Below are 16,144 nucleotides of genomic sequence, written 5' to 3'. Positions count from 1 at the left end.
TGCTCAGGTGTCCTGCAGTAGTTTTGGCATCTGCACATTATTATTATTATTAATTTAGATTTTGCTCACACCTTTTTCCTTTGTAATTGTTTCCATGCATTGAGTGTGTGTTCGTTTTTATTTTTTTTCCATGCGCGTTCCAGTTTCCTAGATTGTGTTTTTAGTTTTTTCGGTTCTTCATTGAACCACAGTATCGAGTTGTGTCTACGTGAAGTTCTTTTTTGTAAGGGTGCTATTTCGTCTAGTATGTGTCTGCATCTCTTCTCTCATTCTGAGAGGTAATATAAGGATTCCGTTTGTGCTGTCCAATCGTTGTTATATATCTGTTGCCAGAAAGTATCCGGGTCTATTTGGCCTCTCGTGGTATATGTTGTGTGTTCTCAATTGTGGAGAGAACCCCTTTTTCGCCATTTTAGCGATAGGTTTAGTTTGTAATGATCAGTCCATGGTGTTTCTGTCCATCTAGTTTGTGTTATGGTTAGGTTCTGATCAGTGGACAGTTTGTATGAGATGAGGTCGAGTGTGTGACCCTTCATGTGGGTTGTTTGCATGTGTGGCCATGTAAGGTCACATAGCTGAAGGAAGTCCTTGCAATCTCGTGCATTGGTAGAATTTGGGTCTTCAAGGTGAAGGTTAATGTCTCCTAATACTAGTGTATTGGAGTTAGATACACATATATTTGAAATGAAGTCCATGAAGTCCGCTTGGCTTTCATTCCAGTTGCATGGTGGTCTGTAGAATAGGACGCAATTTAGGCGGTTGATCAGGGTTTTATGGTGGATTCTGAATGAAGCTATTTCGAGGTGGGTTGTTATAGATTCCACAGTGGTTTCAATTGTGAGGTGAGATTGGTATATGTGTGCTAGAAATCCGGACAAACGGGCAGATTGCTAGCCTCCCCTCCCCTTACTTACTACTGCCCTGGTGGTCTAGTGACCTCTTCCGCCTTCGGGGCAGGAAAGAGCCCCCTCTTTCCTGCCCGGAGTGCTGCCCTGCATGCATCCTTCCTGTTCCTGATCTCCGCACTGATTCAAAATGGCCGCCGAGAGTTGAAGTGACCTTGTGAGACTTCAACTCTCGGCGGCCATTTTGAATCGGCGCCGAGATCAGGAACAGGAAGGATGCATGCAGGGCAGCACTCCGGGTAGGAAAGAGGGGGCTCTTTCCTGCCCCGAAGAGGTCACTAGACCACCAGGGCAGTAGTAAGGTAAGGGGAGGGGGGTGATGGGGAGGGGGAGTGACGGGGTGTGTGGCGGGGGGGAGGGGAAAATGTGTCAGGGGCGGGGCGGGGTGTGAAAGGGGGCATGGCGGGGAGTGTGGTGGGGGCAGGGCATGTGTCCTCCTTTTGGGGGGACAAAATATGGTAACCCTAGGTATAATAGATTGGAGTGGGAGTGAGCCTAACTAGTCCACTGTAAGCAAGGAAGCTATTTGCTTAGTTTCTGTTTCCACTGTCCCACGCTGCCATCATTGGCGTAGACAGGGTGTAGATAGGGTGTACCTCCTGTCTACTATGTCCAGGCTTCTACATAAATTACAAATTTCTTTTCTGTCCCTTCCCATGCTTCCAGCGCTAGATCTAGCACCATGTTAAAATCTCCTGCCATGATCAGTGGATGACTCAAGAACAATGCACAATTTTTGCAAAACAAATTTAGGGACCATTTACAGAATCTGGCCCAATATATACATTGTAATTCTACCCCCAGCTGCTCAGCACCTACCTGTATTCTGGGAATGCCTGCACACTGTGCACATGTAAGTATAGGGTGATTGGGGAGTCAAAGGGGGAGGCACAGTGAGGGGTGTTGGTGTACACATACATCTGGTGTGATCTACCATGAAAGAGCACATATTTTGCATTCAACCTATTTGCATGCTATTTGGTTACTGATTTGAGGAGCAAAATTTTGCATTACCCTTGTGTTAGGAAGTTGTGTGCTGATGTTTAATGCACAGCTCTAAAGCAAGGTTACTGCATGTGTCCCTGAATGCTATTTGTATTTGATTTTACTTTTTCTTCTGTTTTATTAGAGATCTACAGTGGTCTGTTTATTCTCTCCTTGCTAACATGCCCAACACAAAAATTTGTGGCCATAGCAATACTTCTTTGTATTTCTTCCTAGTTGCTTGTACCTCTCAGATCTCGTACACCAGACACACTTCCTTAAAATAATCATTCATTTAGTCATGTGCTTCTTAGCTAATAATATAACGTTTACAGTTTGTGTTTCCCATTTACATGCTGCTATAACCACATGATTTTGAGGATTTCATTGACTTATAACACCATGCTTAGGTTCCTTAAATCTTACTTTTGATTTATAAGGATCATCCATTGATAATGTAGACGCTCATTCTTTGCCTCCTTTTTACAGTTTAGACACTGTAGTTTCTATATCAGCCTTACACTGTTCCAGAATTTGCAGGTTAGTTATGTCCATCGACCAGCATGTGGAGACAGAGAACACAGAGGTGATTTGAAGCATATAACCCTAGCCAGGAACCTCAGCCCTTCAGTATTTTCTATCTCCAGCAGGTGGAAGGACAGAGCTTCAGCCCTGAGCTCTGGTTAGGCCGATCCTGGTCCAGTTGGTCAACTCAAGAACGACCCGACCATTAGGCCACCAGAGGGGAGGACCTCAGGCAGCACTCTTCAGGAGCAGCATCTTGAGGGATGGCTTCGCTGTGTTTTACCTCATCATGGTGACATTCCAAACCTATCAGCGGCAGCGATTCCCATACGCTCCCCTTCTGCTACCGGCACCCGCCTTTTCCCTTTATTGAAGCCACCTGAAGTAACTTCCTCTTTTGCTCAAGCGGCCGCAGTAAAGGGAAGAGGTGGGTGCTGGCGGTGGCAGCGCAGTGTATGGGAATTGCTGCCGCTGCCGAGTTTGGAACATCACCGTGACAAGGTAAGATGCCCAGGAGGGCAACATCTCGGCCTGGGGGGGGGGGGGGCACGTCATGTTAGTTCCGCCTCAGGTGGCATCTTGCCTTGGGTCAGCCCTGAGTCAACTGGCTCCCAGTTGATCAAGTCGGGCTTCTGCTGTCACATGAGGTCATCCCTGGTGGTTCCATGGCACTGCCTCCTGAAGCCCATGCTCCCCCCTCCCCGGTTGCTCTTCAGCAAGGCTGAGCAGCTACATTAAATCAGCAACAAGAAAAAAAAAAGAGACTGATTTAAGGGAAACAGCCAGCACTGGTGAGCCATTTCTGTCTTTTGGTGGGAACGGCTGTTTGTTGGTACAGTGAGGGGAGTGGGGCCAGTGGAGCACAGGAGCTGTAAGTCTCCCTTCTGATTTTTTCCTGGAGCAGCAAACAGGGTGCACCTACAAGTTTCCCTCTGAAGGAGTGCTCCTGCTGGGCTGCTGTGGAAACCCGTGTTGGAGGTGCAGCTGTACTGCTATGTGATGGCGGCACCCACTGAAGTTTAAAGAGTTTCTCCTGCTGCGGACTCTACTGGGAGTCTTCCGACCACTGCATGTCCTGTAAGACAGGAAGGCACGAGAAGGGGAATGCAGTGGTGGTGGCTTGGAGGTAACTGTGGCTATGCAATTGGGTGGCAGATGCAACCTCAGTCTTGACTGGTAAAACTCCCCTTCAGGGGCAGATGTCTCTTTGAGGTGAATCTCAGTAATCTAGTCAAAGAGCTCACTCTGCGGCGGGATTACAGTGTACGACTCCCATGGACACCGTCAGCCCGGCAGAGTTTGCACTGGTGGTTGTCAGAGTGGAATTTCTCCGGGGGGGGGGGGGGGGCAGGGGGTTCCCTTTCCAGTACTTCGCTGGGAGATTGTGACAACCGATGCCAGCCTGTTCAGATATGGAGCTCATTACCTCGGTCACCTAGCCCAGGGCATGTGGTCTTAGGTGGAGACGACCTGGCCCATCAATCTGCTGGAACTCCAGGTGATTTGCTTGTCCCTGGAGACATTTGCTCCACTTCTGAAGTCTTCCCCCATCAGAGTGTTCTTCAACAATGCCACAGAAATGGCTTATATCAACAAACAAGGGGGCACTCACAGCAAGCAATTGGCGACTGGGGCAGTTCTACCAATGCACTGGGCAGGGAACCACTTGCAATGTCTTTCAGCGTGCACATTGTGGGACTGATGAATGTACAAGCAGATTTCCTCAGCAGAAACTCTTTGGATCTGCGGGAATAGGAGTTGTCCAAGGAAGCTTTTCAGCTCATAGTGAGTCACTAGGATCTCCTGTATCTCGATTTGATGGCTTCCAGGAACAATGCCAAGGTGCCCACCTTCTTCATCCAAAGGAGGGAGTCAAGAGAATCGCGTCCCATCCCAGGCAGGTTATTCAAGTGGCTCCAGATTGGCTGAGATGTCTGTAGTACATGGATCTAATTTGTCTTCTGGATGGGTGACCCCCTTCCCCTCCCTCGTGCTTGAGGATTGCTGTGGCAGGGTACAGTCCTAATGGAGGATCCATCCCCCTTTAGTCTTACAACTTGGCTATTGAGAGGTCATGATTGATGCGTAAAGGTTACACTACTGTGATTACTATGCTTCTGCAGACTAGGAAACACTCTACTTCAGCGACCTACACAAGAGTGTGGAGAATTGTTGAGAGTTCATGTGCAGAGAGGGCTATTTCCACTTTCTTGTCCTCCCTATCTCACATTTTGGCATTTCTTCTGTCAGGGTTTGAGAAAGATTTGGCACTCAGGACATTGAAGGTACAGGGCCTTGGTTTGTTTCTGGGGCAGACTGCAGCATTCTTCCTTGGCATCTCACCCAGGCCAGATATCAGGTTTTTGAGAGGGGTGAGTTGGATTTGGCCTCCCTTCCATCCAGTCTGTCCGGATTAGAATCTCAACCTGATTCTTTGAGCCTTGCAGAAGGTTCCCTTTGAATCTCTAAAGGAAGGTTTGTTAAAGGACGTGACATTAAAGAATATTTTCCTAGTGGCTTCAAGCCTTCTTCTACCGGAATCCCTTTCTCCATTTTACAGAGGCAGGGGTTTCACTGCTGGCCGTTTCATCATTCTTGCCTAAGGAAGTCTTAGCATTCCATATTAATACGTCCATGGACCTCCCTTCTTTTCAGAAGGAGGTGTGCAGCATGCAGTTTTCGTCCATAAGATTTCTAGATGTGTGGCAGTCTCCTCTCCATTATCTGGAAGACACAAATGAGTTTAGGAGGTCTGATTGCCTTATTGTGCTCTTCAGCAAGCAGAAATGGGGTTTGGCAGAGTCTAAGCCCACAATTGCGTGGTGGGTGCAGGAAGCCATTTCTTCAGCCTACATTCTTAAGGAAAGCAACCACCAGCTGATCTGAAGGTGCACTCTATGAGGAGAGTGGCTGTTTCCTGGGCGGAAGCGTTCTTGCTGTCCCTGATTGAGATTTGCAGGGTGGAGACTTGGTTGTCTCTGCATTCATTTGTAAAATATTATATAGTAGAATTGGTGAGCAGGTCAGAAGGTGCATTTGGGGCTTCAGTTCAGCAGGCAGCAGCACCAGCCCAACCTCATTAGAGACTGCTTTGGGACATCCCGCAAGTTCTGTATGTGGAAGGAGAAATTAGGTCTCACCTGATAATTTTGTTTCCAATAGTCCTTTAAACTATTCCAGAACCCGACTGGTACATGTGACTCTGCTTCTGTGTGAAGGTCTAGGCTTTCTTCTGCTGTGCTGCTTGCCCTTGTTCTTTTTTCTGTTGTCCCACCGAGACACTGGGCTTGGCATTCTTCACAGGATGTTTGTTTACAAAGAAAATAAAATTTTTGGTTATGGGTTTTGACTTGTTATTTGAGTCTTGTTATCTGTCATTCACACTGCTTATATAGACAAATACGGAAGGGCTGAGCTTCCTAGCTAGGGTTATATGCTTCAGTTGATTTCTGTGTTCTCTATTTTCACCTGTTGGTCAATGGACATGACTAACCTGCAAGTTCTGGAATAGTGTATAGGACTAATGGAATGAAAATTATTAGGTAAAACATAATTGCTCCTTTCTTTATACCTTATGTATTTTAATAGCTTTTTTTGTAAACTAATCACTTTGTAACAGTTTAATAAACTATTGTGTCTTATAGGATCACTGCTATTACCATGGTCATGTAAGGGAACACAAGGAATCATGGGTAGTTCTCAGCACCTGCTCTGGAATCAGGTAAGAAAGACCTTTAGGGGGGGAAAGTTATCAATGTGGGCTACTTTCAAGTTGAGTTATTTTAGCATAGGTTCCCATTTTTTATGCAATGAAGACCCTGTGCTAAAATAATCCAACTTATTGTAAAGTAACTCAACTTAACAGTAGCCCATGTAGATAAATTCCTCCCTTAACCTGAAAACATTTTATTAAAGATAGAATGGAATTTTAAAATTTAGGGATTTAATTGGCTGCTGGTTACTAATAATCAGATGAACATAACAGTGTAGCCATGACATTACAAGTCTTATATTTGTATAACTGCGGTTAGCTCTATTTATCTTTGGGACTTGACATATTTCAGTGTGACCTTTTACAAGCTTCAGCTCCCAGTGCATTTCAGTGTGAATTTGTATAAAGGTATGCCACCTAGTATTTCCCAACAGGATGCAGGGTAAATCTATGAGACTTCATCTATTTCATGCTAACCAATGCTTCTCAAACATCTGTGACCAGCCTACTGCTGATTAAGCTTCACGATTTCCCAGACTGGAACATACATTGCCACATTACCATGTTGGCTTCACATCCCTTAACTCTGATGAAGCCTTGCTGCTTTGCTACAAAGCATAAAACTAATATCATCCCACAAATTAATGGTTTCCTTTTACTAACTGGTCATGCAGTCAACACCACAATGGCTAATAATAGGAAGAACATTCTATTCAAAGGGAGATTTAAGCAACATGCCCCAAAATTACAGATTCATGACTTGTCTACCTACAGTCTATTAGCTGTTCACTGCAATAGATGCTGACAAAATATACAATCATATTAACTCCAATAACATCATGGCAATAAAGCAGAAGAGGAATAAGAAGAGAGCATATGGATTCAAAGATTAACTCCTGGAGGCTGACCTGACTGCTTACAGTTTCTCACCCCAGGGAAACACTTAACTGTGGCTACTTCTCTTCCCTGGCACTTTTCTCAGGTACTATAGCCTCAGTTGCTACTCTCTTAGAGACCTCTTGACTTGGGGCTTCTTTCTGGAAACCTCTTGACTTGGGGCCTCCCTGAACTGTTCTGCTTTAGGGCATTTAACCTCCTCCCTACCTAAGCCCCGCCCTTCTGACTCAGCAGGTTAGTGCCACCTGCCATAAGGTTGTTCAACTTCAATCTCAGTGAGGGAATGATCATATAGAAACCCAGCCATGTACCACCCACTCCCTCACACACCCTCCCCTTCAGCTCAACCATACCAGGTTGAGTGCTTGCCTCCACCTGGGCCACCCCACCTAGGGGTTGAGGGCTATCACTCACCAGGGCACCCAGGGCTCCCACTGACACCCAAGGAACTCTCATCCCGGACAGGCCGTGCTCTCATCCATGTAAAATAGACAGGGCAAAGTAAGCACAGCAGCCATTGTTTACTGAATTGCTTCCTGAATCTTTCTAATTAGCATTTATCATGCCATCTTATTGACATTTTGCACCCAGAAGCTTTGAACAGTGAGAGGTGAAGATGTTATCACGGGATTTTAGATTCATTTTCTATACTGATATTTTGAAGCAACAGCAACAAGAAAATTGGTGAATAGCTCCAAAACTTGTTGGGATTACATATGCAGCTTTCTTAGTATATATGGTTTAAAAAAAAACTAGCCTTTATATTCTCTGGTCCAGAGATGGGCACCTCCAGTTCTCAAGGATTACAACCCAGTTGGGTTTTCAGGATTTCCCCATTGTATGCAAACAGATCTCATTGGGGAAATCTTGAAAACCCAACTGGGTGGTAGCGCTTGAGGACCAAGGTTGCCCACTCCTGCTTTAGCCCCTGCACATAATGCATCTTACATAACCCCCCAAAAATGAAAAATCAAGCTGGAAGGGGTCAAAAAATGTAAAAGAAAAAAAAATCCCATTTATCCATTGCTGTCAATAGGGCTTTTCTTCTTGTGCCTCATAACAGCTTCATGTGACCATCCTGTGATCTCTCTCTCCTTAGGGCAGTGTGAGCCTGGTATATACACAGTTTCTGGAAGAGGTAGTCTTTGCTTTATCACTGGTGTCCATGCTCACTGACTCACTTGACAGACATCTGATAGCTAGTGGTGGTTAATGCAGATGCCACAAATAAAGCAAAAAAATCAAAAAGGTAAAATGAAAAGAATGCCTCAAAAATGTGATAGAACCAGTTATAAATTCACTAATTTTTCATATACAGTTGTAGTCACATTCATCTAAATGAAACATTCTAAAATATTAAATATCAATTCTTTTAAAATAATTTTTGTGAAAAGATGATGTGAACACCTTGATTAAGGGGTGCTTTTTTTTTTACCACACTATGGTAAAAAGTGGCCTTAGCACATTCTTCCCCTGGTCTTTCCCGCCCACTAAGGCCATGTTTACCACAGGGCTAAAATTGCCAACTTTTCCATTTTTACTATTAATGGCTACCGTCAGAGCCCCTACCGCCTCCTAAGTAGGAAGCGATAAGGGTGCCCCCAGGAACTGGCCACATGGCACATAGCCAGTTCCTTATTTAAAAGAAAAATAAAGCTTTTTACTGGTGGCAGGAAAAGGGGGTCTAAGCATGCGGTAAACCCGTGAGTTGACGCCACCACAGGGTCCCTTATACCTCTGTTTGGAAAAAGCGACCCTTAAATAGCTATGTTGCTGGATGAATATACAATGGAGTGTGCAGGTATATGATGTGCATAAAGGAGTATCATATATGCATAAACAAGTTATAATGAAAATAAAAATGGGTCCAAACTTAAAAAACAATAAAGCGAAAACTTTTAAAATGAAGGAATTGTTAAAAAATGTACTGTGAAAAAACATGCAGACTTAAGTGCTTTAACACCAAACCCGGTGGTACTGTGGACCTCTATATAAAGTAAAAAGGTAAAAAATGTTAAATAGATGCACACCAAAACAGAATACAGATATGTAACTTCATATATGTCTAAAAAGATGAAAATGTACAATGTGTGTGGCCCAAACGAACGCAAAGAATATGTGTAGCTCAGATGGGCGCCAAAAAATGACACATATGCGTCTATGATCTTCAAAGAAGAAAAAGTGCAGCAAAAAACAACGATGTAAAAACTTAAAATTAAAAGAACATAGAAAAACTTCAAATGTATATAAAAGGAGTGAAACAATATTGGTAAATTTATCAATAACTGCATATATAGATTCACCATAAAAAGGAACTGTGTTAAAAAATGAATAATATAAATAGGTCACATCACGTACTCTGTATTCTAATGGTACTGAACTGCCATTCAAAGTGGTAAACAATGTATTTTTTCCATTTTTTTGCATTAATGACCATGTGCTAATGTTGACATTGAAAATTATTGTGTGAGCGCTTACAGCCACCCATTTTGTAGGTGTTAAGGGCTCACATGGTATCCATACGCTAACCAGTCATCGTGCAAAATTTAGCTATGCTATCTGGTTAGCACAGAATGCCCACTGTCCGCCCCAACAAGCCCCTAAAAATAAATAAAAATATTTCTTAGTCCTTAGCACAGATTTAGAAGTTACTGTAGGACGCCTGAGCTCATCCTACGGTGCTCCATTTAAGCCGAGCAACCTTGGTCCTTTTCAGGATTCCCCAATGAATATGCATGAGATCTAGTTGCATGCACTGTCTCTATTAAGGATAGAATGTCTCCCATATGAAAGAAAGTTAAAGAGGTGTAATAGTACTCTTAGATGTTACCCCTGAAGCCAGTACATAAATATAAAGGAGCATAAATGCATATTCATTCCATAAATCCTGAAAACCCAACTGGGTTGTGGCCCTCAAGGACTGAGGCTACCCACTCCTGACCTAGCATCTAAATATGACAATACCTATTTTTATTAATACATTTTTGACAACTTTCAAGGCAGAAGCTATTGCCTTTGAAAGCAAGCCAAATATATATTAAATTAGTCCAATAAAAAATGTGTCCTTATAGCACCTTCTTTTTCAAAATTTGGTTTCATTTCTATTTATTACTTTTAAAAGTGGACTATCACGGCTACCACACCATTTTACCTAATACCTGAATGCATATCTTCTTGAACTACAACTGAAAAAAAATGTAAAATAAAAATAAAATAAAATAAATTTACATTTTACTATCTGCTCCATTTTATTCTGTGAGGTTTAAACCTGTCTGAGGATTTACAGTAGCAACTTAACGCCCTGTGGAGACACAATCTGAACAGAAGAGGAATTCCTAGCAGAGCAGAATGTATATCCAGTGACAGAATGTGCATCGCTTTGACAGTTTTCAGGCTTGCAGGCGGTATATATAAAATCAAATAAATAAATAAATAAATACATTTATCTATGATCAAAAGGTTTCTACACTTGCAAACAGTGACTTGCTGAACTCCAGCCTGGCTTCTTATCCAAAAGCCAGGATCTTCAGCAGCAGGAAGAGAGCACTCCAGTTCTGGTCTTTACAGAAGAAGATGTAAGAGATTTACCTGTACCAGAAATAGCTTTCAAGGGTAACGATGTGGAGGAACTAAAAGAAATCTCAGTGAAGCTGGAAGACATACTGAGCCAAATCGACAAGTTAAAGAGTGATAAATAGTATACACCCCAGGGTACTGAAAGAACTCAAACATGAAATTGCTGATCTGCTGTTAGTGATCTGTAACCTGTCATTAAAATCATCCATAATGCCTGAAGATTGGCGGGTGGCCAATGTAACACCAATTTTTAAAAAGGGTTCCAGAGATGATTTGGGAAATTACAGACTGGTAAACCTGACGTTAGCACTGGGCAAAATAGTGGAAACTATTATAAAGAATAAAATTATGGAATACAAAAATAAACATGGTTTAATGGGACAGAGATAGCATGGGTTCAGCCAAGGGACGTCTTGATCTCACCAATTTGCTTCATTCCTTTGAAAGCGTGAATAAACATGTGGATAAAGGTGAGCCAGTTGACTCAGTGTATCTAGATTTTCAGAAAGCTTTTGACAAAGTTCCTGATAAGAGACTGTTGAGAAAATTAAAGAGTCATGGGATAGGAGCAGCTTTACCTCCCTTTCTCCTCTCCCTGAACAGGAGCATCCTTCCCTCCTCTTCTCCCCCCCCCCCCCCCCCCAAACAGTGATTCCCCCCCAGCCTACCTTACAAGCCTTGGTGGTCTAGTGGTATAATCGGGGTGGGAGCAATCCCTGGCCACTTCTGCTCATGCTGTATTCCCTATCAAAATGGCTGCAACAACCTTCAGTGGTCATGTCAGCCATTATGAGATTGAAGCTGGCATGGGCAAGAATGATCCCCAGTCGCTGAGAGTCATTTCTGCCCAAGCTGGCTCTAGTCGCAAATTAGCTGCTGCAGCCTCAAGTGCCAGTTTCACGAGACTACCCCTAGAAGTCATGGCAGCCATTTTGACAGTAGACTATGGTACTATACCATTAGGGCTTGTAAGGTAGACCTCTATCGGCATTGCTTTTCTTATGTTCCTAGGTTGTTTTTTTTCTTTTAGATTTTACTCTACAAAAGTGAGTCGCAGAGAGTGCCACTCATGGATCTTGGGAGAACCTAATTAGACTTTTAAAGAAGCATCCTCTGCCTCTTTTCTAATAGATGTATCCTTTAATAATGAACATACAGCATACAAATCAGTGTACAGATGCATACATACTTATAATGGTCCTCTCCCCTTTCACTGACAGTGGCCTGATCGTTTTGAATGGCAACAGCAGCTACTACTTGAAACCCCTGGAGAATTCTGGCCCGAACCATCACATCATCTACAGGACAGAACACTTGCCAATCACAGGCGGGACCTGTGGGCAAAGCGACCAATCAAAGAACAGCATAGCTGACATAACCAGATTTATCAGCAGTCCTGCGCATCACAGAGTAAATGTTGCTTTACTTTCATTGTGGCCTTCAGAACATCATGATGAAGGCATCCGTCAAGCCAGTCAGATAATTTCCTGATAAGAGTAGCTCACATGCTGTTATTAGAGTCAGGATCTCTCATAGCTGCCAGCTTACCCAGTTCCAGTATGGACATTTTAGGCCAGTCCTCCTAGTTTTCAGCTTACATCCTCAGTGCAGTGTGGTACCCATTGGAACTGGTGCTGCTGGTCCTATAATGCATCAGGGTAGGGTTGTTAGAAATCTAGCACTGGCCTAAACTTTCTCTACTAGAAGTGGTTAAGTTGGTAGCTGTGGGCTCTCCTGGTTTTCTTTTGTGATTCTGGTGGCAGTACTAGATCAGGCAGGAGACTGCAGCAGCTACCAGCAGAGAACCTTGTCAAACTGTATTAATGTAGGAGAAGAGCAGCCTGTGTCTGTGCAGAGGTACAAGAGGGGCCCTTGGCAGTGCAGGACCTGTATCTTAAAGCTTATGTCCAAATCCAGTCTGCATGCCTTAAATCCCTCAATAGTCTGTATTTTCTTTTAATGTAGAAGTGCCGGTATTCCATTAACAGTCCTGAGAGTTTCTTCTGCAGAATTTTAAAGCGCTTTGCATTGCTGAGGCACTGACATAGTCACTGTATGTGTTCACCATTTCTGTAGTGAACGGTTTGTTGTTTCTTTCTTAATCTAAGGGCCCTGTTTACTAAGCATTTTTAGCGTGCGCTAAACGCTAGAGACACCCATATATTCCTATGGGTGTCTCTAGTGTTAGCACGCTTTAATTTTTAGCGCACACTAAAAACGCTAGCGCGGCTTAGTAAGCAGGGCTCTTTTTATTTTTGCCTTTAAATATTACGTAAACATAGTAAATTAGTTACATAGTAGATGACAGCAGAAAAAAGACCTGCACGGTCCATCCAGTCTGCCCAAGAAGATAAATTCATATGTGCTACTTTTTTATTTATACTGTCCTCTTCAGGGCACAGACCGTATAAGTCTGGCCAGCCCTATCCCCGCCTCCCAACCACCAACCCCGCCTCCCACCACCAGCTCTGGCACAGACTGTATAACTCTGCCCAGCACTATCCTCGCCTCCCAACTACCAGTCCCGCCTCCCACCACCAGCTCTGGCACAGACCGTATAAGTCTGCCCAGCACTATCCCCGCCGCCCAACCACCAGCCCCGGCACAGACTGTATAAGTCTGCCCAGCACTAGCCCCGCCTCCCAACCACCAGCTCTGCCACCCATTCTAGGCTAAGCTCCTGAGGATCCCTTTCTTCTGCACAGGATTCCTTTATGTTTATCCCACGCATGTTTGAATTCCGTTACCATTTTCATCTCCACCACCTCCCGTGGGAGGGCATTCCAAGCATCCACCACCCTCTCCATGAAAAAATACTTCCTGACATTCTTCTTGAGTCTGCCCCCCTTCAATCTCATTTCATGCCCTCTCGTTCTACCGCCTTCCCATCTCCGGAAAAGGTTTGTTTGCGGATTAATACCTTTCAAATATTTGAACGTCTGTATCATATCACCCCTGTTTCTCCTTTCCTCCAGGGTATACATGTTCAGGTCAGCAAGTCTCTCCTCATACGTCTTGTAACGCAAATCCCATACCATTCTCGTAGCTTTTCTTTGCACCACTTCAATTATTTTTACATCCTTAGCAAGATACGGTCTCCAAAACTGAACACAATACTCCAGGTGGGGCCTCACCAACGACTTGTACAGGGGCATCAACACTTCTTTTCTTCTGCTGGTCACACCTCTCTCTATACAACCTAGTAACCTTATAGCTACGGCCACTGCCTTGTCACACTGTTTCATCGCCTTCAGAGCCTCAGATACTATCACCCCAAGATCCCTCTCCCCATCCGTACCTAGCAGACTCTCACCGCCTAACACAAACGCCTCTCTTGGATTTCTACTCCCTAAGTGCATCACTTTGCATTTCTTCGCATTGAATTTTAATTGCCAAACCTTTGACCATTCTTCTAGCTTTTTCAGATCCTTTTTCATGTTCATCTTAGTATCATCCGCAAATAGGCAAACTTTACCTTCTAACCCTTCGGCAATGTCACTCACAAATATATTGAACAGAATCGGCCCCAGCACCAATCCCTGAGGCACTCCACTACTCACCTTTCCCTCCTCTGAGCGAACTCCATTCACCACCACCCTCTGGCGCCTGTCCGTCAACCAGTTCCTAATCCAGTTCACCACTTTGGGTCCTATCTTCAGCCCAACCAGTTTATTTAAGAGCCTCCTGTGGGGAACCATGTCAAAAGCCTTGCTGAAATCTAAGTAGATTACGTCTATAGCACATCCAAGGTTCAATTCTCTGGTCACCCAATCAAAGAATTCAATGAGATTCATTTGGCACAATTTCCCTTTGGTAAAACCATGTTGTCTTGGATCTTGCAACTCATTTTCTTCCAGGAAATTCACTATCCTTTCCTTCAGCATCGCTTCCATTACTTTTCCAATAATCGAAGTGAGGCTTACCGGCCTATAGTTTCCAGCTTCTTCCCTATCACCACTTTTGTGAAGAGGGACCACCTCCGCCGTTCTCCAATCCCTCGGAACCTCTCCCATTTCTAAGGATTTATTAAACAAATCTTTAAGAGGACCCGCCAGAACCTCTTTGAGCTCCCTCAATATCCTGGGGTGGATCCCATCTGGTCCCATGGCTTTGTCCACCTTTAGTTTTTCTAGTCGTTGATACACACTCTCTTCCATGAACGGTGCTATATCTACTCCATTCTCAAATGAACTTTTGCCAGTCCATCGTGGTCCTTCTCCCGGATTTTCTTCAGTAAAAACAGAACAAAAGTATCTATTTAGCAAATTTGCCTTTTCTTCATCATTATCTACATAGCGGTTTGCAGTATCTTTTAGTCTCACAATTCCCTTTTTAGTCATTCTCCTTTCACTAATATACCTGAAGAAATTTTTGTCACCCCTCCTTACCTTTCTAGCCATTTGTTCTGATAATGTACACTGCCACACCCTGTGAAACTGTCATGCTTGTGTTAATTATTCTAGGATATAAAAAAGGGTCAGATTAGGGCCTTAAAACAACCTATTAAAAATATACAGAAAACTAGCCCTTCTTCCCTACCTTTCAGTTCTAAATCACCTAACTTCTTCAAGCATCATTTGATGATGGTTTTTACTGCTAAATATTCAGTACATCAAAGAAAATAAACACAATATTAACCCAATATTGAGCTGACTTGGATATGTATAATATTAAGCACTGCCGTTGGCATCGACTTATTTGTATATTCATCAGTGCTATCCATTCTAGCTTGTGCAATTGAATATGTCTGAACCAAACCATGCCAGTGATGACTCTTGTTAGGTCTGCTATTTTCCTGGCCTTATTTTTAGTATATGATTGGCTCCGTTTTTTTACTCCCCAATGCCGGCTCCTTCTTCTGTGCATGAAATTTGCTGTTTAGCGAGTTAAGTGGCATGACTGTAATCCATATAAGGGCTGAAAATACACCATAAGCAAGTCAGGTATTTGACACCTTTCAGCAAATACATAACTATCTTAGAAAATCAGGCCCACCCATTATTATAACTGCATTTGTCTATATTTTGTTTATTTTAATGTTCTTTTCCATCATATTCCCCTCAGGCGTTCTTCTTTTCCCTTCTCTGCCTCAAACTCATTCTCCAGTTTCTTCACCTCTTCTTAATTTCTCTCCCACCTTTCATTTGTCCCCCTCACTTCAATCTTTAGTCTTCCCTTGTCCAAGTCTTCTGTACCATGTAATTTACCTTCCATTTCTATAACTTTCACTTCTGCCAGCATTCTCCTCTCTCTCTATCTTTTTCTAACCCTTTCCGAGTCCTTTAGCACCTCCTCAGACTCTCATCCTGGCTCCCTGTCTTGCTGTTTGGCTTTTCCTCCTTCCCTCCTCTGTCTCAGCCCCTCCCAAGGACTTCCCACCTCCTTTCCCTCTGTCTCCCCATGCTCCTCCAAGACTGTCTCTTCCTTTCCTCTCCTGCTTTTATTATCCTCCATCATCTGTCTTTCTTTCTTTTCCATTCTCTTGCTTTCTTTATCTGTCATTTCCAGGGCCAACAAAAACATTAGGCAAGACTAGATTTTCACC

The 16,144-nt window shown here is 43.5% G+C and overlaps 1 protein-coding gene across 1 annotated transcript in view; it reads left to right on the top strand.

Annotated features, from left to right (window-relative positions):
• The window catches only part of LOC115461247 (disintegrin and metalloproteinase domain-containing protein 33-like), a 365,631-nt gene that overhangs the window by 268,861 nt on the left and 80,626 nt on the right, over positions 1-16,144 (top strand). The window contains exons 5-6 of the mRNA XM_030190948.1: positions 6,059-6,135; positions 11,820-12,009. Of these exons, the coding sequence (XP_030046808.1) occupies positions 6,059-6,135; positions 11,820-12,009 (267 nt within the window). The remainder of the gene's footprint in view (positions 1-6,058; positions 6,136-11,819; positions 12,010-16,144) is intronic.

The sequence above is a fragment of the Microcaecilia unicolor genome, chromosome 2 (genome assembly GCF_901765095.1).
Source record: "Microcaecilia unicolor chromosome 2, aMicUni1.1, whole genome shotgun sequence".
Lineage (NCBI taxonomy): Eukaryota > Metazoa > Chordata > Amphibia > Gymnophiona > Siphonopidae > Microcaecilia > Microcaecilia unicolor.
The sequence above is the reverse complement of the archived record's forward strand: the minus strand, read 5'-3'. Positions and strand labels throughout refer to the sequence as shown.